The following is a 26,238-nucleotide window of genomic DNA, read 5'->3' as shown; positions in this document are numbered from 1 at the left end:
TATTTGTTACTGAACAGGTTACAAGAGAGTGAGAATGGATTTGCTGTGGCAGAAACAATAATTACCCAAAATATTTCTGCCTTGACTGATGATTCTTTTTGGTACTATACAAGTAGTTCTGGCACATTTGAAGTAACCCCCAATAAGGTAATGTTTTATTAATTTTTAAGAAATAACTGAGAAAATTTATTATTTAAGTATTATATGTAGTGTCACTGTATACGATGTCTTCATGAAACCTTATGAAGAACTAAATATTGTTTGAAGTTACCATTCCAGTATTGATATAAAACACACTGGAACGTCTATTAGGAACCTCGATCTCTTAAATATATAATAAGATATGTGCATTTATATGCTATAGTTACAAATATTGTATCCTGCTCTAGTATTTTATAATCTTATAAAAAAAAAGTTTCAAACTTGACTTTTTTCCTGGCATATCATTTCAGAGTTATAATCCGGATATCCACGTTGGATTAAGTTTAATGGTTGTGCTTCCATCAGCATCCCAAAATGGTGAAGAAGATATGATGATTTTACTCTTCACATATCCTCCAAAACCCAGCAATCCGATCATTCAGGTAGAAATTTCGAGTCTTTAAAGTCTTTCAAAGACTCGAGTATTGATAGGGTGTGGCCACAAAATAATACAACACGGCCAAATCTATTTATTCTTTTAAATCTCAGCTGTTGAAGGTAGTCCTTATCTGGCTTTAGCCAAGATATGTCATTTACATACTGTCCTGTGGATTTTGTTTTCTAAAGAAACATCATTGAGTACATTTTGATTTTTCTTACTGATTTCTATTTTTGTTGTTCTTTTTGGATATAATAATCAAGGTTCTTATATCAATACGATAATTTGTTTAATGTATTAATACTATTGTACTCTTGAAATTTGTGTGGATATTTTGGCAGGAAGAGATTTTCAAGTGATTTGATCATTGACCAAATCCCTCTTTAGCAGTTACGTATTTATTGTTTATTTAATTACATTTTTTAGTACCTTTTCTGGTTAGATAAACCATTCGGCATTTAGGAGAAAAAACAATATAATATATTATAGTTATGAATATTCACCATTGTTGTTTCTCCGAAATGAAGAGTTTTAATAAGTTATAAACAGTTTGTTTGACCTGAGAGTAAAGTTCTTGGAAGTGGGGAGATCTGCTTCTTCTTTGACTATCCATATTGTCCAGTGACACTGGCTGCTTGAGGTGACCACTGTTATTATTTTGAATCAAGCTGACATTTTAAACACCCTCACTGACCATGTATCAGCAAAGCTGAGGTTTAGCAGGGGTAGCCAAAAAATTATGCCATATCTCTTTATTTTTATAACATTGATTAGGTTTATACTGAAAAATCTAAAGTTAGGTATGTTTTCAACATTATCATTTAATGAATATATTTTTTAAAGAATTCATTTGAGCAGACGTTTAGTACAGTTCATAACTTTTAATCATAACGCAGATGTTCGACAACACACAAATGCCTTACTTGAAGAGCTTGAAACCTACGAGCTGTTTTACCTACAGTATTTTATGGTTTTTCTATTGGTATTGCCATAGCACTTCTTTTAGTTCCTGTTAAAAGTATGCTTAATATGCCTAATCTATTTAACAACATTGATAGTATGTCCATTTTCTTTCTTTTTAAAAGATTATGCTAGATACAATTGTACTTAATGAAGGATGCCACGATGGAAGTGTAGACTGTTTCGGTAACTACTCATGGCCTGAGATAATCCAGAGAGTCAATGAAAGGTAAGTTTTTAATATCAGAATTTCCCCATAAGAATGTCATAAACAGTGGAAGAGAATATATACATAGTGGTACCTCGAGATACAAAATTAATCCATTCCGAGGCGCCCTTCGTATCTTGGACCGCATTTTACATGTAAAATGGCTAATCCGTTCCAAGCCCTCCAAAAACACCCCAGTAAATTTCATAATAAAGCTAAATTGACCTATAAACAATGAAATACTAACACCATTTGGACCATTCAATACCTAACTTAATACGTACTGCTAATTACCTGTAAATAAAGTGTATTAGTGTACATGGTACTATACAAGAAATACTGTACGTATGTAGTAAAATGTGGAAGCTTACCTTTCGAGTGAGGCTGTCTCCAAAAGTGGCGACAGAGGAGGAGGACAAACGGCAGATACGTACGTACGTACGTACACTTAACTTTACATAACACATAAAAAAATGTAAGGAAAACATACATAAACTAAACTTTACGAAACACATTAACAAAACTATAACACAACTTTACAATAAACTAAAATTTAAAAAAAAAAAAAATTTTTATTTTTACATTTTTTTTTTTACTTTTTATACTTAACGTACTTTTTTTTTTTTTTTTTTTTTTTTTTTTTTTCAACTTCATCAGCACTTTCAACTTTCTGTTTTTTAGTATCACTTGGTTCTTCCTTTTTGCTTACTCCTGCTAATACTAAAAGCCTCTTTAAAAAATAACTATCCAAGGAAGATTGCTTCTGCCTACTTTTCACAATGTTCCTGAAACGACTCAGGCAAGCCTCATCGAACTGCGCAAGCATACGACCTGTGTAAGCCTTTTCGGGGTGTCTTTTTTCAACAAACGATTGCACTTTATGAAAAGCAGCTAGAACATCCTTAATTTCTGCCGTTGTCATAGGGTCGTCCTCCTCCTCCTCGCCGCTGCTAGAGAACTCCTCTTGAATGACGTTATGTTGCATGGCCTCCAACTCCTTCAGGTCATCCGTTGTAAGCTCCTCTTGGTGCTCCTCGAGAAGGTCGTTGATGTCGTCCTCGTCGACAACCAGCCCCATGGACTTGCCGAGTGCAACGATCTCGTCAAGATCTGGTTGCAAAACAGTTTCAGGATCGTCAACTGTTTCTGAATCTGCAGCACCAGCTTCGCCCACATCGAATCCCTCAAAGTCTTGGGCGGATACGGCATCAGGCCAGAGTTTCCTCCACGAAGAATTCAAGGTTTGCCTCAAAACCTCCTGCCAAGCTTGATCGATGAGTCGGATGCATATCACAACATCGAAATGCTCCTTCCAAAATTCACGCAAGGTGAGGTTTGTGTGTGGTATCGGTGATGTCGAAACATCTCTTGAAAAGATGTTTCGTATACAGCTTCTTAAAGTTCGATATCACTTGCTGGTCCATGGGCTGGAGGAGAGGGGTGGTGTTAGGCGGAAGATGAAGAACCTTGATGAAGGAATACTCCGCTAGGATATCTTCCTCGAGGCCAGGAGGGTGGGCAGGGGCATTGTCCAACACCAGCAGACATTTCAGAGGGAGGCGCTTCTCTTCCAAGAATTTCTTCACTGTCGGGCCGAAACACAGATTTACCCACTCCGTGAACAAAAGCTTCGTTACCCAGGCTTTTGCATTAGCCCTCCACATCACTGGAAGCTTCTCCTTAAGCCCTTTGTGGGCCTTGAAGGCTCGAGGAGTCTCGGAATGATAGACCAGTAGGGGTTTTACCTTGAAATCCCCACTGGTGTTTGAACAAAGTGCGAGCGCAAGCCTGTCTTTCATAGGCTTATGCTTGGGTAGCTTCTTCTCTTCCTCCGTGATCTACGTCCGACGAGACATTTTTTTCCAAAAAAGGCCAGTCTCATCACAGTTGAAGACTTGCTGAGAACTGTAGCCTTCCTTGGTAATCATCTTGTCAAACGTCTTTTTAAAGGCTTCGGCCGCTTTCGTGTCCGAGCTGGCAGCCTTCCCATGCCGCACCACCGAATGGATGCCAGTCCGTTTGCGGAATTTCTCGAACCACCTATGCGAAGCCTTGAACTCTGGGGTTGGCGATGATGTCCCTTCTCCTCCGTCGTCTTTGGCCTGGGCAATCAAATTGCCGAAAATAGCGCTGGCCTTGTGGGAGATTGCCATCTCCGTTATCGTGTCGCCGGCGATTTCTTTGTCTTTTATCCAGACTAGAAGAAGCCTTTCCATCTCGTCATGCACGTGGCTCCTCTTGCTGGACAAAATAGTGACGCCCTTGGAAGGTGTAGCTGCTTTGATGACATCCTTCTGCTTAAGGATGGTGCCTATTGTCGACGGATTTCAGCTGTATTCCTTGGCGATCACACTCAATCGCATACCAGCTTCATACTTCTTGATAATCTCCATCTTAGTCTCCAACGAGAGCATCCTCTTCTTTCCGTGAATTTCAACTTTCTTGGGACCCATATACTGTACGTAATTTACGTACAAGAAGAGTAAAGTTCTCACACAACACAATAAAGTACGTATACTGCAACGAAAACACTAAGGAATTTACGTTAATAAACGAAATCGTTAGAACGAACGAATACCGTGTGCGTACGATAATGATGCTGGGACAAGTGGTGGAGGCACACTGCTACGTAGTAGATACATGATGGAAAGGATGCTGACCAATAGGAGAGAAGGATCTCATAGCGGTGACTAGCATCAGGAACCAATGGGAGAGCAGGAGGATGGTGGCGAGTCTACTCAGTTGGCGGCGTGCGAGTTTCAAAATTGCTATCGGTGGTCAAGGCGAATCTCGGACTTTACAGCAACGACCTTTCGTATATTGAGCAATTTTCGTATGTAGAGCCATAAAAATGTTTGTATTAGCTTTCGTATCTCGAGTTTTTCGTAAGTTTAGCCTTTCGTATCTCGAGGTACCACTGTATTACAAAATTATACGAAGATCTTGAGCTATGTAAGAGGTAAATTTTGTAATTTGTCTTTCTTTAGAAATAACACTTCCATTAAATATTTTGTGCGGTTTAATTACATAATGAAAGAAGTGTTGGTCTCCCAGTTGTTCCTTAGTATTTTGAAGTTATCTCTTAAATTAACTGAAATGTGAAGTTTTACTAGCTTTAGATGTCTGAGTTGCAGTACATAATTTATGTTTGAGAAGCTTTAGAACAGTTATTATACAAAATAAGCTCATTTTATATATAATAAGCCTTTCACAGTTTTAATATTAATTTGCAATCAGATACTGTCTAATATATTATAGAATAAATATTCAATAATTCACTGTTCAAGTTTTATCATTTTTCCTTTCAGTGTTCCTGATTTAGATCTGAACACAAGTACATCTTCATTAACTGAGCACATTCAAATGTTATCCGGTGTTCAGCCATTTGAACGAAAATATGTAAACATAACTGACGTTACGGATATTGAAGAAATAATAGATTGCGTAAGTACTGAAGTTGTAATTTTAATTTTTTTTTTTTAGATAATGAAAGAATTTTATGTTCATTAACTTCTGGTTAATTTTTAAACCAGTTCTCAAAATTATAATTTAGAATATATGTAATACATATATGTACGTGAATAGTTTTATACAAGCTTAATCCCAAGTGTTAAATAATCCTAACTTGATTGGCTAACTTTTTTGAAGGTCCAAATTTTATAATAATATTTTATCAAAAAGTTTTATCTAATTGGGAAAAGTATGCTGTATGATTATAAATAGGTATTAATTTTAATATGTTTTTACTTTCTTAGAAAATAATATACTTTACAATGTTTTCACCTATACTACAGATTTTTTAGTCTTTGTATTTATATAAAATAGATTACTTTATTTTATGTTGATATGATCGAATATGTTAAACTATCTTTAGTCTTTTATACACTATTAATACTTGAAATTTTTTATTACTATAACGTTCTTAATACAGCCTCCAGAAGAAACATCGACAACATCAACAACGTATTTGTCAAGCACAAGTGAGTCATCATCATCTTCCTCAACAACCTCTACTGTGCCAGTGACATCTACAGCTACCTCTGTAATACCAACATCATCAACCTCTGTCCCTGCAACCTCAACAACTACAGGTCCCACCACATCTACATCTACTGTCCCCACATCATCCTCATCAACTATTATCCCCACAACATCGACATCAACTACTATCCCCACTACATCAACAGAAAGCACTACATCCTCAGCAACATCTACTGAAACACAGACACCAACAACTACCAGCATTGTTCCATTCCTTGATGAAGGTGTTGATGTTGATGTTATTGTACAGATTCACGAGCAAGTTGATGAGGACTGTGCTGATGAAAACATGAATAAGACTCAGGTAAACTTAACTAATATCTATATTCATATACTTATTATTGAATACCATTTTTATCAGAGGCAATTTGAACCACTACTTAAAAGAGGATATATTTTCATTTTAGTGCCCAAATGAACCAAAGTCCTTTAGGAAATGTAGATAAACACTTATCATAACTTTCAGTTCCTGAATGAAATGTTAAAGGTCTTTCAAGTTTTTTTTAACGTATTTTGATAATATATATACTCTTATGCGTTTTGCTTATTTCCTTTTACTATATTCAATTCAAATATTCTGACTGTTGTTTTTAATTTCTTTCCTAGGAGGTTGTTCTTGACAATACTTTCCATGAGGATGAGCTCAGCAGTGTTTTAAATAGGTGGAGTAGCTCTTAAGTTTCTGGTACTTTTGTTGTAAAATTGAAGTTAGTGAAGCTTATGATACCTTAGCTTTCCTGTTATACAATAATTGATGTTCATGTTTCAGAAACATATTAAAGTTGAATTATGTTTGTTGACCTAAAATCTCAAATGCATTACTATTACAAATTTACATTTTGAACAACTTATTGTATTTATCTGTAGTTATTTATTGCAGTAGATGGTTAAGATAATTACATTTGTTACTAAACAGGTTACAAGAGAGTGAGAATGGATTTGCTGTGGCAGAAACAATAATTACCCAAAATATTTCTGCCTTGACTGATGATTCACTTTGGTACTATACAAGTAGTTCTGGCACATTTGAAGTAACCCCCAATAAGGTAATTGTTTCTTAAGTTTTCTGAAATAACAGAAAATTTTGTATGTTAGTTACATAGTGTCGCAGTATACAATGTATTGATGAAACCTTATGAGGAGCTGAATGATGTTTGATGTTACCATTCCAGTATTTGATATAAAACACACTGGGAAGTCTATTATGAACTAAATCTATTGAATATATAATAAGATAGAGCTTTTATATGTTATAGTTACAAATATTGTATATTTCTCTAGTATTTTGTGTTCTTACAAGAAAGTTTTAAACTGAACTTCTAATGATTTTTTTTCTGGCATATCATTTCAGAGTTATAGTCCGGATATCCACGTTGGATTAAGTCTGATGGTTGTGCTTCCAACAGCATCCCAAAATGGTGAAGAAGATATGATGATTTTACTCTTCACATATCCTCCAAAACCCAGCAACCCAATTATTCAGGTAGAAATTTTGAGTCTTTATAACCTGTCAAACATTCTAGGATTGCTAAGGTGTGGCCACAAAAAGAATACAACACTGCCAAATCTATCTATCGTTTTACGTCTCACCCTTCAGGGTAATCCCTCTTTTATAGCATTGCCCAAGATCTGTCATTTACTGTACCCTGTATTTTAATTTCTAAAAAAACAGCATTGACTACATTTTGATTGTTATTGCCGATTCTTTCTTATTTTGCTGTGCTTTTTGGATGTAATAATGGTGGTTCTTATATTAATTCCATAATTTGTTTAAGGCATTAATACTCTTGTACTCTTGAAATTTGTGTGGGCAGTTTTACAGGAATAGCTTTTTAAGCTATTCGACCATTGCCCATATCCCATTTTAGCAGTTATTTATTGTTTATGTAACTGCATTGCTTCAGCTCCTCTACAGGTTAAATAAACCATTCAGCATTTAGGAGAAAAAATTTACTGTTATTAGTTATTTGGCCTGAGAGTGAAGATCTTGACAGTGGGGAGATCTGTCTCTGCTTTGACTATCCATATTGTCCAGTGACACTGGCTGCTTGATGTGATCACTGTTATCATTTTTGATCAAGCTGACCCTTTAAACACTCACTGTCAGGGAGACTGAGGTTTGGCAGGGGCAGCCAAAAATTATGCTGTATCTCTTTATTTTTATGACATTAATTAGGTTTATACTGAAGAACGTGAAGTCAGATATTTTGTCAACATTATCATTTAATGAATATATTTTTTAAAGAATTCATTTGAACATGCATTTACAAGTCAACACTTAATCATAACGCACAGATGCTTGGCAGCACACAAATGCCTTACTTTCCATGTTTGAAAGCTATGGCTGCTTTACCTCCAGTATTTTATGAATTTTTTATTGGAATTGCCATAAGACTTCTTTTAGTTTCTATTAAAACCATGCTTAATATGCCTAATCTGATATTTTATATTTCTTTCTTTTTAAAAGATTATGCTAGATACAATCGTACTTAATGAGGGATGCCATGATGGAAGTGTAGACTGTTTCGGTAACTACTCTTGGCCTGAGATAATCCAGAGAGTCAATGAAAGGTAAGTTTTTTTAATATCAGAATTTACCCATAAGAATGTCATAAACAGTGGAAGAGAATAAATATTACAAACTTATACGAAGATCTTGAGATGTGTATGAGGTAAATTTTGTAATTTGTCTTTTTTTAGGATTAACACTTCCATTAAATATTTCATGCGGTCTAATTAAATATTGAAAGAAGTGTTGGTCTCCCAGTTGTTAGATTTAGATGTCTGAGTCGTGCTAATTTATGTTTGAGAAGCTTTAGAAGAGTTATTATTCAAAGTAATCTCATTTTATATATATTATATATATATATTTATTATATAATATATATATCTATATATATATATATATATATATAATATTATATACATAATAAACCTTACACACAGTTTTACTTTTAATTTGCCAGCAGTTACATAACACATTATATAATAAATATATGTACAATATTTTCACTGTGCAAGTTTTATCATTTTTCCTTGCAGTGTTCCAGATTTAGATATGAAAACAAGTACATCTTCATTAACTGAACACATTCAAATGTTATCAGGTGTTCAGCCATTCAAACGAAAATATGTTAACATAACTAATGTCGAAGATATTGAAGAAAAAATAGATTGCGTGAGTAAAGAAATTTTAATTTTAATTTTTTATTAGATAATGAAACAATTTTATGTTTATTAAATGCAGGCTAGATTTTAAACCATCCCCAAAATTATTACATAATCCTAGCATCATTGGCTTTTTTCTTTGAAGGTTAAAATGTTATAATAATATTTTATCAAAAGATTTTATTTATGTAACTGGGAAAGGTATGCTACATAATTATTAATAAATTTAATGTTATACTTTTTACTGTATTATAAAATAATATTCTTTACTATGTTTTCGTTTATACTACATATGTTTTTAGATTACGTGTTTGTATCAAAACAAATTAGTATTTTATTTCATATTGATATGCTCGATTACGTTGAATATCGTGTTTTGTATATTAATACTGCAGAGCTTTTATTACCAGTGAAATCTTTAATACAGCCTCCAGAGGAAACATCGGCAACATCAACAACGTATTTACCAAGCACAAGTGAGTCATCATCTTCCTCAATATCTACAACTACCTCTGTAACTCCATCATCATCAACCTCTGTCCCTACAACCTCAACAACTACTGGTCCCACAACATCCACATCTACTGTTCCCACAACATCCTCATCAGCTACTGTCCTTACAACATCCACATCAACTATTGTCCCCACTACATCAACAGAAGGTACAACATCTGCAGCAACAACATCTACTGAAACACAAACATCAACAACTGCCAACATTGTTCCATTCCTTGATGAAGATGTTGATGTTGATGTTATTGTGCAGATTCACGAGCAAGTTGGTGATGACTGTGATGATGAAAACATCAATAAGACACAGGTAAGCTTGAGCAAATTTCAAATGGTATGCATCAATAATGCTATCTTTTGAGCTGTTGAAGAATAGAAGTGAGAGGCTTCTGTTATCTTCAACAACTGGTAGCTGAATATTTTAACTTCTGTATAGATGTACCATAATTTTCAGTTCCTGAATGAAATGTTAAAGGTCTTTTGAAGTTGTGTTTACATATTTCAATAATATAGATATGGTAGTTTTCAATCCAGAATTATATTTCCTTTGTTTACAATGCTTGCCCTCGGTGGCGGCTTATCAGGTGCTCGTCTGCTGTGACGTCATAGAAAAAATACCTATACACTCTATTGCAGTCTTTTTTTTATTGCCTTTGTATATTTAATTCAACTGTTCTGACTTTTTCTTATTTCTTTTAAAGGAGGTTGTTCTTGACAGTACTTTGCATGAGGAGGATTTCAGCAGAGTTTTAAAAAGGTAGAGTAGATCTAAGATTCTGGTATTTTTTGTTATGAATTTCAAATATTAAGTTTATAACTTAGCTTGCCTTTTATAAGTAATGTTTGTGATTCAGAACCATATTATTGTTGAATTATGTTTGTTCACCTAAAATTTCAAGTAATTTTTAATTTACATTTTGAATAAATTACTGCAAATATCAATATATATATATATATATATATATATATATATATATATATATATATATATATATATAGTTATTTAATGCAGCTGTATGTAGAAAACAATGTATATTTGTTATTGACAGGTTACATGAGAGTGAGAATGGATTTGCTGTAGCTGAAAGTATAATTACACAAAATATTTCTGCCTTGAATAATGATTCATTTTGGTACTATACAAGTAGTACTGGCACATTTGAAGTAACCCCCAATAAGGTAATGTTTTTATCTTTGTAGTTACAGATAAAATTTGTTATATAGATATATTATATATATATATATATATATATATATATATATATATATATACAGTGGTACCTCGAGATACGAAATTAATCCGTTCGGAGGCGGCCTTCGTATCATGAGTTTTTCGTATCTTGAACCGCATTTTCCATGTAAAATGGCTAATCTGTTCCAAGCCCTCCAAAAACACCCCAGTAAATTTCATAATACCATAAAGCTAAATTGACCTACAAACAATGAAATACGTACTACAACAATTTGGACCATTCAGTACCTAACTTAATACATACTGCTAATATGTACTACATAGTACCTGTAAATAAAGTTTATTAGTGTACATGGTATACAAGAAATACTGTACGTACATACGTATGTATGTAGTAAAATGTGGAAGCTTACCTTTCGAGTGAGGCTATCTCCGAAGTGGCGGCAGAGGAGGAGGACAAACGGCAGATACGTACACTTAACTTTACAAAACGCATAATAAAATGTCAGGAAAACATAAACTAAACTTTACGAAACACATTACCAAAACTGTAACACTTAACTTTACAAAAAACTTAAATAAAAAAAATAAAAAAGTTGTCTTTTTTTATTTTTACATTTTTTGTTACTTTTTTATATTTTACATATTTTACAAAATTTCGATTTCTTCACCACCAAATGGATGCCAGTCCGTTTATGGAATTTTTCGAACCACCCATGAGAAGCCTTGAACTCTGGGGTTGCCGTCGATGTCCCCTCTCCTCCATCGTCTTCGGCTTGGGCAATCAAATCGCCGAAAATAGCGCTGGTCTTCTGGCAGATTGCCGTCTCGGTTATCGTATCGCCAGCGATTTCTTTGTCCTCAATCCATAGAAGAAGCACCCTCTCCATTTCATCATGCACATGGCTCCTCTTGTTGGACAAAATAGTCACGCCCTTGGAAGGCGTAGCTGCTTTGATGGCTTCCTTTTGCTTAAGGAGGGTGCCTATCGTCGATGGATTTCAGCCGTATTCCTTAGCGATCACACTCAACCACATGCCAGCTTCATACTTTTCTATCATCTCCATTTTTGTCTGCATAGAAAGCATTCTCTTCTTTCCGTGAACTTCAGCAACTTTCTTGGAACCCATGACTATACTGTACGTAACTAAGTTATGTAGTATTCTAATTAAGTTCTCACACAACACGATAAAGTAGTACAACGAAATCACTAACACAAATTTACGTTAACAAACAAAATCATATATGTGAACGAACGAATTCCGCGTGCGTACGATAACGCTGGTGAGAAGCAATGGCTGAAGAAGAACGGTGCTACGTACAATGCATGATGAGATCATGGGAGAGATGCTGACCAATAGGAGAGCAAGATCTTATGGCGGTGACTAGCATCAGGAACCAATGGGAGAGCGGGAGGATGGTGGCGAGTCTACTCAGTTGGCGGCGCTAGTTTTAAAATTGTTATCGGTGGTCTGGGCGAATCTTGGACTTTACAGCAACAACCTTTTGTATCTTGAACAATTTTCGTATGTAGACCCACAAAAATCTTCTTATTTGCTTTTCTATATCGAGTTTTTCGTAAGTTGAGCCTTTCGTATCTCGAGGTACCACTGTATATATATATATATAATATATATATATATTATATATATATATATATATATATATATCATATATATATATATATATAGTATATATTATATATATATATATATATATATAGTATATATGTAATATATAATATTATATATATATTAATATATATAGATAGTACTATATATATATATATATATACTGCATATAGTATAATATAATAGTAATATATATATATATATATGGGTAAGAAATATATATATATATATAGATATATATTCATATATTTATATTTATATTTATATATAACAGTGAACCCCCGTATTCATGGGGGATGCATTCCAGACCCCCCACAAAAAGCTCTAATCCACAAATGCTTAAAACTGCCTATTTTCTTAGTTCAGACTCAAGAAATCCCCACTAAAAATGCATGTAATCATGAAATTGATATGAAAATACAGTAGTTTGTGGATTTTCCCATAGAAAAATACTGCGAATATGCGAATTTCCAGCGAATAATGGATAGATATGTTCCATAGAGAAATCCACATATATGCAAGTCTGCTAATGCTGAGAACGTGAATAGGGAGGGTCCACTGTATATATATATATGTATATGGGGTCATGTAGTTAATGTATTCGAGAAGACTTACCTGGAGTTGTTGTTGTTGTTGTTGTATTAAGCCAACACTTCTTGTTGGCACGGGCCTTTCCCTTGTTCGGCCCGTAGGTGATCTGAAAAGATTCTTTAGGTACATGATGCCTGGAGCAAAACAATTTTTTTTTACATAAAAAACACTGAACACCTAAATAGGAATCTCAACCTCTGTTTTGTTACCTATAAGTTTTGTACTTCTGTTTGTTTTAGTTATTGTTGTACTTAGTTCTTGTATTTCATTATCTTTTTAATGGGATATTAAAAATTTTACTTCTCATTATTTTTGTTTGTGCTTATCATTTCAGAGCTATAGCCCTGACATCCACATGGGATTAAGTTTAATGGTTGTGCTTCCATCCGTGTCCCAAAATGGGGAAGGAGATATGATCATTTTACTTCTCACATATCCTCCAAAACCCAGCAACCCAATTATTCAGGTAGAATTTTTGATTGTTTAATCAGTTTTACCTCCACGATTTTCATAGAATGTTTAGTTGGATTGCCATAAGAATTCTTTTAGTTATTTTGAACCATAATTTTTTAAAGAACCTATTGAACTTTTAAGACTGATATGGCCATTTTATTTATTGTTAAAGGTTATGCTAGACACACTTATATTTAGCGAAGGATGCCACAATGAAAGTGCCAATTGTTCCACTAATTACTCATGGCCCAGGATAATGCAGAGATTCAATGAAACGTAAGTTTTTAATATTTTAATATCAGATTTACACCAAGGAAATGTTACAAATAGATGAAGAAAACAAATGTTATAAAATTTAGAAAATACTTATGAAATTTTTAATTTTTATAACTTTCTCCAGGAGCTAACATTTTATGATATAGTTCATATGGTCAAATTAAATTTTCAAATATTAATTGTTGCTCTCCCAGTTGCTCTTTAGTATTTTTAAGTTTTATGGTAAAATGCATTGTGAAGCTTATTAGCTTGAGATGCCTGTATCTTATTTTATGCTTGAGAATCCTTAAAGTAAAACTGAAAAGTAACTCATTTTACTCGTAATAATCCTAGAAAATTGTTTTAATGTTGATTGTGTGCTGATGTGTAGTAAATTAATATATAATGTAATTGTGTAATAATTACACTGTTGAAATTTAACATTTTGTCCTTTCAGTGTTCTTGATTTAGATTTAAACACAAGTACATCTTCATTGACTGAGCACATTCAAATGTTATCAAGTGTTCAGCCATTTGAACGAAAATATGTAAACATTACTTCCATTAAGGATGTTGAAGAAGAAATAGATTGTGTGAGTAAAAGAAATAGTAGTATTTTGTTAGGTGTAGATCCAGTAATATGTTTATTAAATACAGACTTAAATATAATATATATATATATATATATATTATATATATATATATATATATATATATATATATATATATATATATATATATAATATATGTGTGTGTGTGTGTATACTAGTATATACTAGTATTACATAATCATAGTCTGATTAACTGGTTCATGTGAAGGTCCAGATTTTATAATGATAGTATTTTATCAAAAGATTTCATTTGTAACAAGAAAAATGTGTTGTACAAACATAAATGAAGAGATTAATTATGTTACATATAAGGATTTCAGCAGTTGAGACATTTTTTCGAAATGCTTTCATTTCTTCCAAGACATTGATTTGTGTCTGTGTTCATAGAAACTAGATTATTTCATAACTATAGATATGATCAGTTATATAGAATTAGTATGCATATTATTTTATGTAATTACTACAGACAAGAATTTTATTTCTAATACATTTTTTAATACAGCCTCCAGACACGACTGAAGAAACATCAACAACTTCAACAACATATTTGCCAAGCACTAGTGAATCATCATCTTCCTCAACAACCTCTGCTGTGCCTGTGACATCTAAAACTACCTCCATAATACCAACATCATCAACCTCTGTCCCAACAACCTCAACAACTACCATCCCCACAACAATCTCAACAACCACAGTCCCTACATCCTCAACAACTGCAGGTACCACAGTACCCTCAGAAAGCACTACATCCTCAGCTGCAACAACCACGGAAACACAAACACCAACAACTACCACCGATGTTCCATTCCTCGATGAACACGTGGATGTTATTGTGCAAATTCATGAGCAAGTTGATGCTGACTGTGATGAGGAAAGCATGAATAAGACTCAGGTAAGCGTAACTCTTTTTTTCACTGATTATGAACTAACATCCCTCAATAAGCACAGCTAAGTGGTTTTACAATGATCATTTTTATTTATTACAGAAAGTTTTATCAGGACCATTATACACTACTACTGATTACATTAATGCAGAATTTGAATACAACCTAACAGATGGTCCCTGCTAATTCAACAGAAAAATAGCCAGTTACCAAGTAAATAGAGAAGCATACATTGGCAGGCATTCTGAGTGTGTTAAAAATAGAAGTTACAAGCCTCCGTTATGATCAGCAATAAATATCCAAATATTTGAGATATATATTTACCATATTATTTAGTACCTGAATGATTACTTCAGAGCTTCACTAGGGTGTACAGTGGTCTCCCTGTATTTGCGGAGGATGCGTACCAGACCCCCAGGAATAGTTAGAACCCGCGAATAGTTTGAACCCCTATAAAAATGCTTAAAACCTCCTATTTTGTTAGTTGAAACTCAAGAAAAACTCCCTAAAAATTCTTATACTGGGTTTTTTTAATATTTTTATCACAAAAAGTGCATTTTATGATGAAATTGATAAAAAAAAACTGGAATTTGTGGATATTTCTCATAGAAAAATACCGTGAATAGGCAAATTTCCACGAATAATGCCGGGAATGTTCCCGAGAGATATCCGCGAATGTGAGTCCGCAAATCCGGGGAACGTGAATACAGGGGGTCCACTGTATTCACGTACTATTTTGATAGTTTATATAGGTACTCTAATCCAGCCTGTTTTCTATTCCCTCTGAGTATTCAATGAAAATATTCTGATTGGCTTTCTCATTTCTTTTACAGGAAGTTGTTCTTGAGAATACATTTCATGAGGATGATCTCAGCAGGGTTCTTAAAAGGTTAAGTAGATCTAAGATTCTGTCTCTTTCATTGTAAAATTAATTAGGCCTACAAAAACTTACCTTTCGTTTTTAGGTCTACAAAAACACCTTTTCTTTTGTAATTGATGTTAATGTTTTAGAAACTTCTGGTTGTATTATGTTTGTTGACCTAAAGTTTCAAATGCTTTGTCATCACAAATTTACATTTTGAATAACTTGTTGTATGTAGATACTTATTTAATGCTGTATAGTTTCGTTGATTATTTTTATTTTTTACTGAACAGGTTACAAGAGAGTGAGAATGGATTTTCTGTGGCAGAAACTATAATTACCCAAAATATTTCTTCACTTAATAATGATTCATTTTGGTACTATACAAGTTATTCTGGCTCATTGGAAGTAGTCCCCAATAAGGTAATGTTTTTTAGATTCTGTAAGAAAAAACTGACAGTTCATTATGCATATAATAAAGTACATTAGTTTTTTAACTGTCTTTGTGAAGCCTTAGTTGTTGTTGTTGTTGAAGATTAAGCTGGCTTTATGCCAGCACGAGCTCTTGCTCATAGAGCAGCCCGTAGGTCATTTGAATTTTTTGGATGTGGAAAGGTGATTTTTAAGGATATGAGGTGAGCCTTTATTTATGATTCTATGGGTTATGCAAGTGAGATGGTATGATTTGAAAAAGGAAAGGAAAGGTGAACAGGCAAGGTTACAAACCCCTTTAAACCCTAAGGTACCCATTAGTAGGAGATAAAGATCGATAGTAGCGAGTCCTGGCGAGTCAGAGATAGCCAGTAAGGAAAACGAAAAATTTATAGTCGTAGAAAAACGGAAAAAAAAGCACATTAATCTATGGAGTTCAAGTACCATATTTCACTTAACGACAATAGAATAAAAAACGCCGATCGTTAGTAATAGAGATTCGGCGAGAGAAAAACGAAATATTATAAGTTTTAGAGAAAGCAAAACAAAAGTAAACAACAGCTTAAGCGGTAGTTAGAGTGACAGTTGAAATATTCGGTCGTTAGACGTTAGGCGGCCGAAAAACGGAGGGGAAAGGAGGATTGTTTAGTAAAAGAAAACGCAGTTAATGCTATAAACAGCACTTTTCACGAAGGAGGTCATCTGGAACTGATCTCTAGGTCCAACAGAACGTGGACGAGCTCAGAGAACAGTTGATGATCGTTCTATTGCAGAATTGGTAATTGCCTTTGAGGAGTTCTGAATCGAAATTCAGATTGGAGGAAATCATCTGGGAGGGAGATCTCTAAGTTGAGGGCTTCCTGGAAGATCTCTGTAAACAGTCGGTCGTTAAAAGTGTAATGCTTGTCGGATAGAGCTCGATGAACGAAGGCATTGAATTCGTCATAGGTCATCAGGAGCTTGTTTATCCCTTGTTCTCCTACGAAGCGGAATTCACTTCCAGAGGCGACTGATTTGAGTTTTGCTTTGCCGGTCTGGACATCCATGTCTTTTTTAACTGGGAACTCCTCCGTTTGTGTTCCCATTTCCTTGTGCAAAATGGGAGCTACAGCAGGTGTCTGGATTTCCATTTCTTCGATCGTAGCTTCTTCTTCCGTCTGAGTTCCTGCTTCAACACGAGCAGGAGTCGACGTCGTCGGCGATGCGAAGGCTGGGGGGGTAACCTGAGGGGTTGGGGGAATTGACTGAGGGGTTGAGGGAATAACCTTAGGGGTCGGGGGTGTTGGAAGGGGTTTGGGAATTGGAGGTTGGAGGGAAGGAAAGGATGAGGGGTTTGGGATATAGTGACGAGGTTTGGGGTGTTCTGCAGGGGAAGGTTGAAGAGCTTGTGGTGGAGGTGGTCGATTAGTTCGTGGATCAATACGAGGTTCAAATGGTGGTCGTCTTGAGGGCGATGGTTGTCGTTCTCGAGGTCTTGCTGGCGGTGGGGAAATGCCCTTCAACCTCCAGATTTTTTCCAGTCTGACAGGGCACCCCTTGAACCATGCATGATGAGACTGATGGCAATTTGGGCATCGGGCAACGGTGTGGCCTTTTGCTTTGAATTTGTTGAGGGAAACGTCGGTCTCATGCTTCTGGCTGCAGATTCCACAGACATGCTGGGCCGTGCACTCCCTCCTGTGATGCCCAAACCTCTGGCACTTGAAACACCTGAGAGGTTCGGGGATAAAGGCTTCGGTCTTATAGTTTCCAAGGATCCCAAGGCTGATGAAGTCTGGAATTTTGCCTCTAAACGTAGCTTCGACTTTTTGGGTTTCTTCTTCAGTTCCATCTCTGTTTTTCACTTTGCAACGTGAAGCAGTCAATGCGCCTGGTACTTCAAGAATCCGTTCAATAGTCACATATTTAGGGACTTTGCAAATCATTGCTTTCGATGTCTTCTCAGCTGGGTCCAAAAGGAGGCATAAAGGATCGTTCTTCAGGAGGTCTGCCGACTGTTTGTCCTTCGGGGTAATAATAAATTCCCCTTTCAGATTCGGTCGGGCTTGGAGTTGTGCATTAGGGTATTTTTTTTCAAGTGCTAGGACGGCCGCATACGATGTCTGGTGTTCTTGGGCTGTTGCTTTGAATCTAGGGAGTGCCTGAGTCGTCATGGTAGGTGCTGGAGGCGTCGAAGGGTTAGGAAGGTCAATGACACTATTTAGGGCTTTTTTTCGTTTCTTCTGGACTTTCTGGAAGCCCTGATCGTCGAGGAGGGGCGGTTCCCCTTGCTGGGAGCCAGGAGAGGACGGCCGCTTCTCTGCCATCGTCTTAAGTCAGATTATGTAATGGCCAATAGTATTGCGCAAGGATGACGTAACGTAAAACGTTGAGCCTTAGTTGGAACTGACAAATTTTTGAGGTTATTCTAGTATTTGATATAAAAACACTGATAAGTTATATAGGAATCTGTTTTATTAAATATCATAATATGTAGTTTTACTGTTACTTGCATTACTTATAAAGTTGTACTATCTAGTTCTTTTAATTTTTACTCATTTTAGAAGTTGTCAGACTTCACATCTAATGATTTTATTGGGGGCTCTTATCATTTCAGAGCTATAGCCATGACATCCACATTGGGTTAAGTTTAATGGTTGTGCTTCCATCAGTATCCCAAAATGGGGACGAAGATATGATCATTTTCCTTCTCACATATCCTGCAAAACCCAGCTACCCAATCATTCAGGTAGAAATTTTTATTATTTAATCAGTTTTCCTCAAATATGTTATGGAATGATTCTTGGTATTACCATAAGAATTCTTTTTGTTTCTTTATTTTTTTGAACTAAGCTTCTTTTGACAACTTAATCTTTAAACACTGATATGTCCATTTTACTCGCTTTTAAAGATCATGCTAGACACAGTTGTACTTAGTGAAGGATGCCACAATGGAAGTGCTGACTGCTCCACTAATTATGCATGGCCCAAGATGATGCAAAAATTCAATGAAAGGTAAGTCTCCTATATCAGATTTACACCAAAGGAATGTTGCAAGCATGTAGTGTAAAAAACTGAATTTATAAAATTCTGAAAATATTTGAGATATGTAAGTTGTGACTTTTATATCATATCTTTCTCCAGGAGTTAACATTTTATGGTATATGTAGTTCATATGGTCAAATTAAATTTTGAAATAATCATTGCTCTCCCAGTTGCTCTTTAGTATTTTTAAGTTTTATGGTAAAATGCATTGTGAAGCTTATTAGCTTGAGATGCCTGTATCTTATTTTATGCTTGAGAATCCTTAAAGTAAAACTGTAAATATATAAGCAAGGTAACTCATTTTACTAATAATAGTACTTGAAAATTGTTTTAATGTTCATCGTGCTGATGTGTAGTGTATTAATGCACAATGTAATTATGCAGGTATTTGACTCTTTAAGTTTTACAATTTTTCCTTTCAGTGTTCCTGATTTAGATTTGAACACAAGTACATCTTCATTGACTGAGCACATTGAAATGTTATCAAGTGTTCAGCCATTTGAAAGAAAATATGTAAACATTACTTCCATTAAGGATATTGAAGAAGAAATAGATTGTGTGAGTAAAAGAAATTCTACATTTTTAGATGTAGATGCAGTAATATATTCATTGAATAAAGACATATACGTAAAAGCTAGTTTCCAATATTATTAATCAAAATAATATACATATATACTAATGTTACATAATCATAGTCTGGTTAACTGATTCATGTGAAGGTCCAGATTTTATAAATGGTATTTTATCAAAAGATTTCTTGTGTAACAAGAAAAATGTGTTGTAAAAACATAAATAATTGGACAGTAGCAAAATAAGAGATTAATTAATTATAAATATATATATGTTATATTATATATATATATCTATATATATTATTTTATATATATATATTATAAAAAAAAAAACACTATTATATATATATATAATAATATATATATATATATATAATATATATATATATATATATAGATTTTAACATATGAGAAATTTTCTCTTAAGTGTTTTCATTTTTTATACGACACTGTTTTGTATCTGTGTTCATATGAAACTAGATTATTTTGTAAATATAGATATAGTCAGTTATATTGAACTGTGTATTATTTTATGTAATTACTAAAGACAAGAATTTTATCTCTAATACATTTTTTAATACAGCCTCCAGACACGACTGAAGAAACATCAACAACTTCAACAACATATTTGCCAAGCACTAGTGAATCATCATCTTCCTCAACAACCTCTGCTGTGCCTGTGACATCTACAACTACCTCCATAATACCAACATCATCAACCTCTGTCCTTACAACCTCAACAACTACAGGTCCCACAACATCCACATCTACTGTCCCCAAAACATCCTCATCAACCACTATCTCCACAACAACCTCAACAACTACAGTCCTCACAACAACCTCAACAACCACAGTTCCTACATCCTCAACAACTGCAGGTACCACAGTACCCTCAGAAAACACTACATCCTTAGCAGCAACAACAACCACCAAAGCACAAGCACCAACAACAACCACCGTTGTTCCACTCCTCGATGAACACATTGATGTTATTGTGCAAATTCATGAGCAAGTTGATGCTGACTGTGATGAGGAAAGCATGAATAAGACACAGGTAAGCGTAAATAATACTCTAATAAAGTCAAGTGAAATTTTTATTGTAGAAACAGTGTGAAACATGAATAATAATAACAATGTACGATATGTTCCTTTTATCACTGATTATGCACTAACTTCCCTCAATATGCATAGCTAAATGGTTTTACAATTATTATTTTTATTTTTTACAGAAAGTTTTATCAGGACCATTATATACTACTACTAATTATGATCCAGAATTTGAATACATCCTAACAGATGGTCCATGCTAATTCATCAGAAAAATAGCCAGTTACTAAGTTAGGAGAATGTCAGTAAAACGGAAAACAAATGAAACATTTGAAAGACAAGATACTAAATATATGTATCCTTGTTTTACGACTAACTTTCCCAATAAAAGCATACATTGGTAGGCATCTTTTAAGTGTATTAAGAATAGAAGTTACAAGTATCCATTATGATCAGCAACATATTCCTGGATATTTGAGCTATATATTTACGTACCATAATTTTCAATTCCCAAATGAAATGTAAGAGCTTCCTTAGGTTGTATTCACGTACTATTTTGACAGTACATACATTTACGCACTCTAATTCAGTTTGTGTTCTATTCCCTCTTGAGTATTTAATGACCATTTTCTGATTGGTTTTCTCATTTCATTTGCAGGAAGTTGTTCTGGAGAATACATTCCATGAGGATGATCTTAGCAGGGTTCTCGAAAGGTTGAGTAGATCTAAGCTTCTGGCACTTTCATTGTAAAATTAATTAGGCTTGCAAAATCTTACATTTCCATTTTTAATTAATGTTAATGTTTCAGAAACTTTTGATGGTTGAATTATGTTTGTTGACCTAAAGTTTCAAAAGCTTTGTCATACCAAATATACATTTTGAATAACTTGTTATATGTATGTACTTATTTAATGCAGCATATTTTTGTTAATTACTTTTATTTTCTACTAAACAGGTTACAAGAGAGTGAGAATGGATTTTCTGTGGCAGAATCTATAATTACCCAAAATATTTCGTCACTGCATAATGATTCATTTTGGTACTATACAAGTAATTCTGGCACATTGGAAGTAGCCCCCAATAAGGTAATGTTTTTTAGATTCTTTAAAAAAACTGACAGTTTATTATGCAAATAATAAAGTACATATATAGTTTTCTAGTTGTCTTTGTGAAGCCTTAGTTGGAGCTAAAAAAAAAAAGTTTGAGGTTATTCCAGTATTTGATATAAAAACATTGATAAGTTATTTAGGAATCTGTTTTATTAAATATCATAATAGTTTTACTGTTACTTCCATTAGTTATAAAGTTGTACTATCTAGTTCTTGTATTTTATAATCATTTTAGAAGTTATCAGTCTTCACATCTAATGATTTTATTGGGGTTACTTATCTTTTCAGAGCTATAGCCATGACATCCACATTGGATTAAGTTTAATGGTTGTGCTTCCATCAGCATCCCAAAATGGGGAAGAAGATATGATAGTTTTTCTTCTCACATATCCTGCAAAACCCAGCAACCCAATTATTCAGGTAGGAATTTTGATTATTTAATCAGTTTTCCTCAAATATGTTATGGAATGATTCATTGGTATTACCCTAAGAATTCATTTTGTTTCTTTATTTTTTTAACTAAGCTTCTTTTGACAACTTGATCTTTTAACACTGACATGTCCATTTTACTCGCTTTTAAAGATCATGCTAGACACAGTTGTACTTAGTGAAGGTTTCCACAATGGAAGTGCAGATTGCTCCACTAATTACTCATTGCCCAAGATAATGCAGAAATTCAATGAAAGGTGGGTTTTTATATAAGATTTACACCAAAGAAATGTTGCAAGTAGTTGAAGAAATAAATTTTACAAAATTTAGAGAATAATTGAAATGTTGTGACTTTTGTATCATATCTTTCTCCATGAGCTAACATTTTATATGTATACATAGTTCATATGGTCAAATTAAATTTTGAAATAATCATTGCTCTACCAGTTGCCTTTAGTATTTTTAAGTTTTATGATAAAATGCATTGTGAAGCTTTATTATATATAAGTGCCTGTATCATATTTTTACGCTAGAGAATCTTTTAAGTAAACTGAAAAGTTATATGCAAAGTAACTCATTTTACTCATAATAATCCTTGAAAATTGTGTTAATGTTGATTGTGTGCTGATGTGTAATGTATTATTATATAATATAATTGCACAATAATTTCACTATTTAAGTTTTACAATTTTTCCTTTCAGTGTTAATGATTTAGATTTGAACACAAGTACATCATTGACCCAGCACATTCAAATGTTATCAAGTGTTCAGCCATTTGAAAGAAAATATGTAAACATTACTTCCATTAAGGATATTGGAGAAGAAATAGATTGTGTGAGTAAAAGAAATTGTTTTTTCTTAGGTGTAGATGCAGTAATATGTTCATTAAATAAAGACAATTATAAAAACTAGTTTCCAAAATTATTGATCAAAATGACATACATATATACTAGTGTTACAAAATCATAGTCTGGTTAACTAATTTATGTGAAGGTCCAGATTTTATAAAAGGGATTTTGACGAAGGAAAAATCTATTTCTGGGCAAGGACCTGTGTCGCCCAGTGAAATGCTTCCTTTAGTGTTCATTTCTAAGGTAAAATATTGCTAAAATTACCAGAGAAAAACTAAAATAGTAATGCCAGAGTACAACTGGCTCGCTCACCTTTCATAAAGGTGTCGATATGGTATTTGGGGCGAGTGGAAACCACTACCAGAGGTCCCTTGCCATTTAGACTCCCTTCCTCGATATCCCTCGTCTACAGAGGAGCCGATCCAAGGCCCCGCTACCCGCTACTACTTCAACTAGCGCCTTTGTTTTCATTCCTGTAAATAGTACCCAAGCTGGGCCAAATAGGGTGTGGAAGAAAAAGAGGGGTGGGATTTCACTGGGCAACACAGGTCCTTGCAGAAATAGATTTTTCCTTCGTCAAAATCCCTTTTCTGGGCTCAGCCTGTGTCGCTCCGTGAAATAGTGCCAGAGAATTGGCCCCACCAGCTTGGAAGAAAAGTGTAGATAATCAATAATTACAGGTAAATTAAAACTCGATTAGAGTTAAATACTGTAATGTAGGTAATTAATTATTACAATAAACAATAAAACACAAGCAATTGAAAGTTTCAGTGATACTTAAAACTAACTTATCTACACAGACGGGTTAGAAAACCCTTAATGGTTCAAATAACACACACCAGTTAACAAAATTACCACATAGGGAAAATAGACCCAGATACAACTATATACAGTACAAATCATCAATATATGCAGAAAGTGCCATCCAAGGTAAAGTATGAACCCGGTAACGACCGAGTTACGGCAAAAATGCTAGCGAGGCAGGTAGGCGAGAGAGAGATGTAAGAGAGACATAGGCTATATAACTACTTATTACTGATTATGCAGTGTCAGGGGAAACTGTGTTTCCGCCTGCCACTGCTGGGAATTTAAGGCCCTCTAAAGATTTCAAGTAGTGGTGCTTAAATACTGTCGGAGATTTCCAGCCTGTGTACTTCTTAAGATCATCAAAATTCATATGTTGAAAATAATTAATGGAGGTGGCTACTGCCTTAACATCATGTGCCCTTGGAAAAGATTCCGGGTTAGCTTGTTTTATAAAATACAAAATTTGTTGTCTAATCCCTTTTAGGGAAATAGTGCCACCTTTTTCCCTAATGAACAAGGGGCCTGAAGATATCAGGGCAGTCCTGCTTAAATATGCTCTTAGGGAATTAACTGGGCATAGAGATGAGTCCTGGGGAAGTGGGACAATCTTCCATGGAGCCCATCTATCTTGTAGGTCCTCATTTTTAGCTAGAAATTGACGATCTGGTGAGAGTAGTAGTTCTCCTGTAGGGAGAAATTCGATATGATCTGATTCCCTAGATAGGGCCGAGAGTTCAGAAATTCTGGCACCTGAGGCTAAACTTATTAGGAATAATGTTTTCCTTAAGAGGGTTATATAATTACATGAGTCATTATTAGTGTCAGAAGCCAATTTAAGGACATCTTTTAAAAACCATGAGACCGTCCTGGGTCTCTCAGTTGATCTAAGTCTTGCACAAGCTCTTGGAATGGATGAAAAGTACGAATCTGTTAGATCTATATTGAAACCAAATTGGAAGATCTTCTTAAGTGCTGATTTGGTAGTAGTAATTGCACTAGCTGCTAAACCTTTTTCGAACAAGGTTCTGAAAAAGGTTATGGCCAGATTCGTGGACATGGTTTGTGCATTTGAGTCCTTTAAAAATATAGCTAGTTTCTTCACTACTGAGTCATATTGACGCAAAGTCGATTCCCGTTTGTCAGATTCTAAGAACCAGATGTTCTGAGGATCGATGTTGGCATCTTTCTGAGATGCAAACTTTGTGAAGTCCATAAAGTTAGGGCTTTCTGAATTCCTGAGGAAGCGGACACAGTCCGCGTTTGAACCAACTGCGTCAGTTTGGGATTGGGAATCCGTTGAGGCCAGAGTCCTAATTCCAATAGTAGAGGGAACCAATTGCTCTTGGGACAATTGGGGGCTACTAGTGCAATGTGACCCTTGAACGTCCTGAGCTTGTTCAGGACTTTCAGGAGTAGATTCATGGAGGAAAGAGGTAAATTCTCTTCCATACATTCCAATCTATAGCCATAGCGTCCGTGGCGTAAGCCAGAGGGTCCAGGTTGGGAGCCACATAACAAGGAAGTCTGTGGTTTGACTCTGTGGCAAAGAGATCCACCTGAAGCCCTGGTACCTGTTGACAGATCCATCTGAATGACTCCTTGTCCAATGTCCACTCCGATTCTAGCGGGACGGATCGTGATAGGGTGTCCACCACCACGTTCCTCACTCCTGCTAGGTGAGTGGCTGACAGGTGCCATTTGTTCTTGTCTACCAAGGCAAATATGGCTATCATGACATGGTTCACGTGGCTCGATTTGGAGCCACCCCTGTTTATGGAGTGGACTACTACCGCACTGTCCAATACCAACTTGATATGAGACTTCTTGGCTGGTCGTAGCCTTATCAGGGTAAGAAACACTGCCATAGCTTCCAGTACATTGATATGTAGCTGGCGGAATGTTAGAGACCAGGTTCCCTGTACCTTTTTGTATTGTGAGTAACCGCCCGAGCCGTTTAGTGAGGCGTCTGTGTGGACCACTAGGGCCGGTGGAGGAAATTGCAAGGGTATTGTCTTTGACA

At 34.8% G+C, this 26,238-nt stretch overlaps 1 protein-coding gene across 1 annotated transcript in view; it reads left to right on the top strand.

Moving 5' to 3' along the window:
• LOC135219744 (mucin-5AC-like) overlaps positions 1 to 26,238 on the top strand; it is a 59,258-nt gene that overhangs the window by 1,027 nt on the left and 31,993 nt on the right. The window contains exons 3-29 of the mRNA XM_064256777.1: positions 18 to 147; positions 453 to 584; positions 1,666 to 1,769; positions 5,057 to 5,192; positions 5,680 to 6,093; positions 6,396 to 6,451; positions 6,706 to 6,835; positions 7,141 to 7,272; positions 8,257 to 8,360; positions 8,832 to 8,967; positions 9,385 to 9,777; positions 10,169 to 10,224; positions 10,517 to 10,646; positions 13,216 to 13,347; positions 13,507 to 13,610; positions 14,047 to 14,182; positions 14,703 to 15,092; positions 15,918 to 15,973; positions 16,240 to 16,369; positions 19,269 to 19,372; positions 19,825 to 19,960; positions 20,558 to 21,028; positions 21,680 to 21,735; positions 21,978 to 22,107; positions 22,420 to 22,551; positions 22,714 to 22,817; positions 23,262 to 23,394. Of these exons, the coding sequence (XP_064112847.1) occupies positions 18 to 147; positions 453 to 584; positions 1,666 to 1,769; positions 5,057 to 5,192; positions 5,680 to 6,093; positions 6,396 to 6,451; positions 6,706 to 6,835; positions 7,141 to 7,272; positions 8,257 to 8,360; positions 8,832 to 8,967; positions 9,385 to 9,777; positions 10,169 to 10,224; positions 10,517 to 10,646; positions 13,216 to 13,347; positions 13,507 to 13,610; positions 14,047 to 14,182; positions 14,703 to 15,092; positions 15,918 to 15,973; positions 16,240 to 16,369; positions 19,269 to 19,372; positions 19,825 to 19,960; positions 20,558 to 21,028; positions 21,680 to 21,735; positions 21,978 to 22,107; positions 22,420 to 22,551; positions 22,714 to 22,817; positions 23,262 to 23,394 (4,267 nt within the window). The remainder of the gene's footprint in view (positions 1 to 17; positions 148 to 452; positions 585 to 1,665; positions 1,770 to 5,056; positions 5,193 to 5,679; positions 6,094 to 6,395; positions 6,452 to 6,705; positions 6,836 to 7,140; positions 7,273 to 8,256; positions 8,361 to 8,831; positions 8,968 to 9,384; positions 9,778 to 10,168; positions 10,225 to 10,516; positions 10,647 to 13,215; positions 13,348 to 13,506; positions 13,611 to 14,046; positions 14,183 to 14,702; positions 15,093 to 15,917; positions 15,974 to 16,239; positions 16,370 to 19,268; positions 19,373 to 19,824; positions 19,961 to 20,557; positions 21,029 to 21,679; positions 21,736 to 21,977; positions 22,108 to 22,419; positions 22,552 to 22,713; positions 22,818 to 23,261; positions 23,395 to 26,238) is intronic.

The sequence above is a fragment of the Macrobrachium nipponense genome, chromosome 20 (genome assembly GCF_015104395.2).
Source record: "Macrobrachium nipponense isolate FS-2020 chromosome 20, ASM1510439v2, whole genome shotgun sequence".
NCBI lineage: Eukaryota > Metazoa > Arthropoda > Malacostraca > Decapoda > Palaemonidae > Macrobrachium > Macrobrachium nipponense.
Note: the sequence above shows the minus strand (reverse complement) of the source record. Positions and strands in the feature narration are given on the sequence as shown.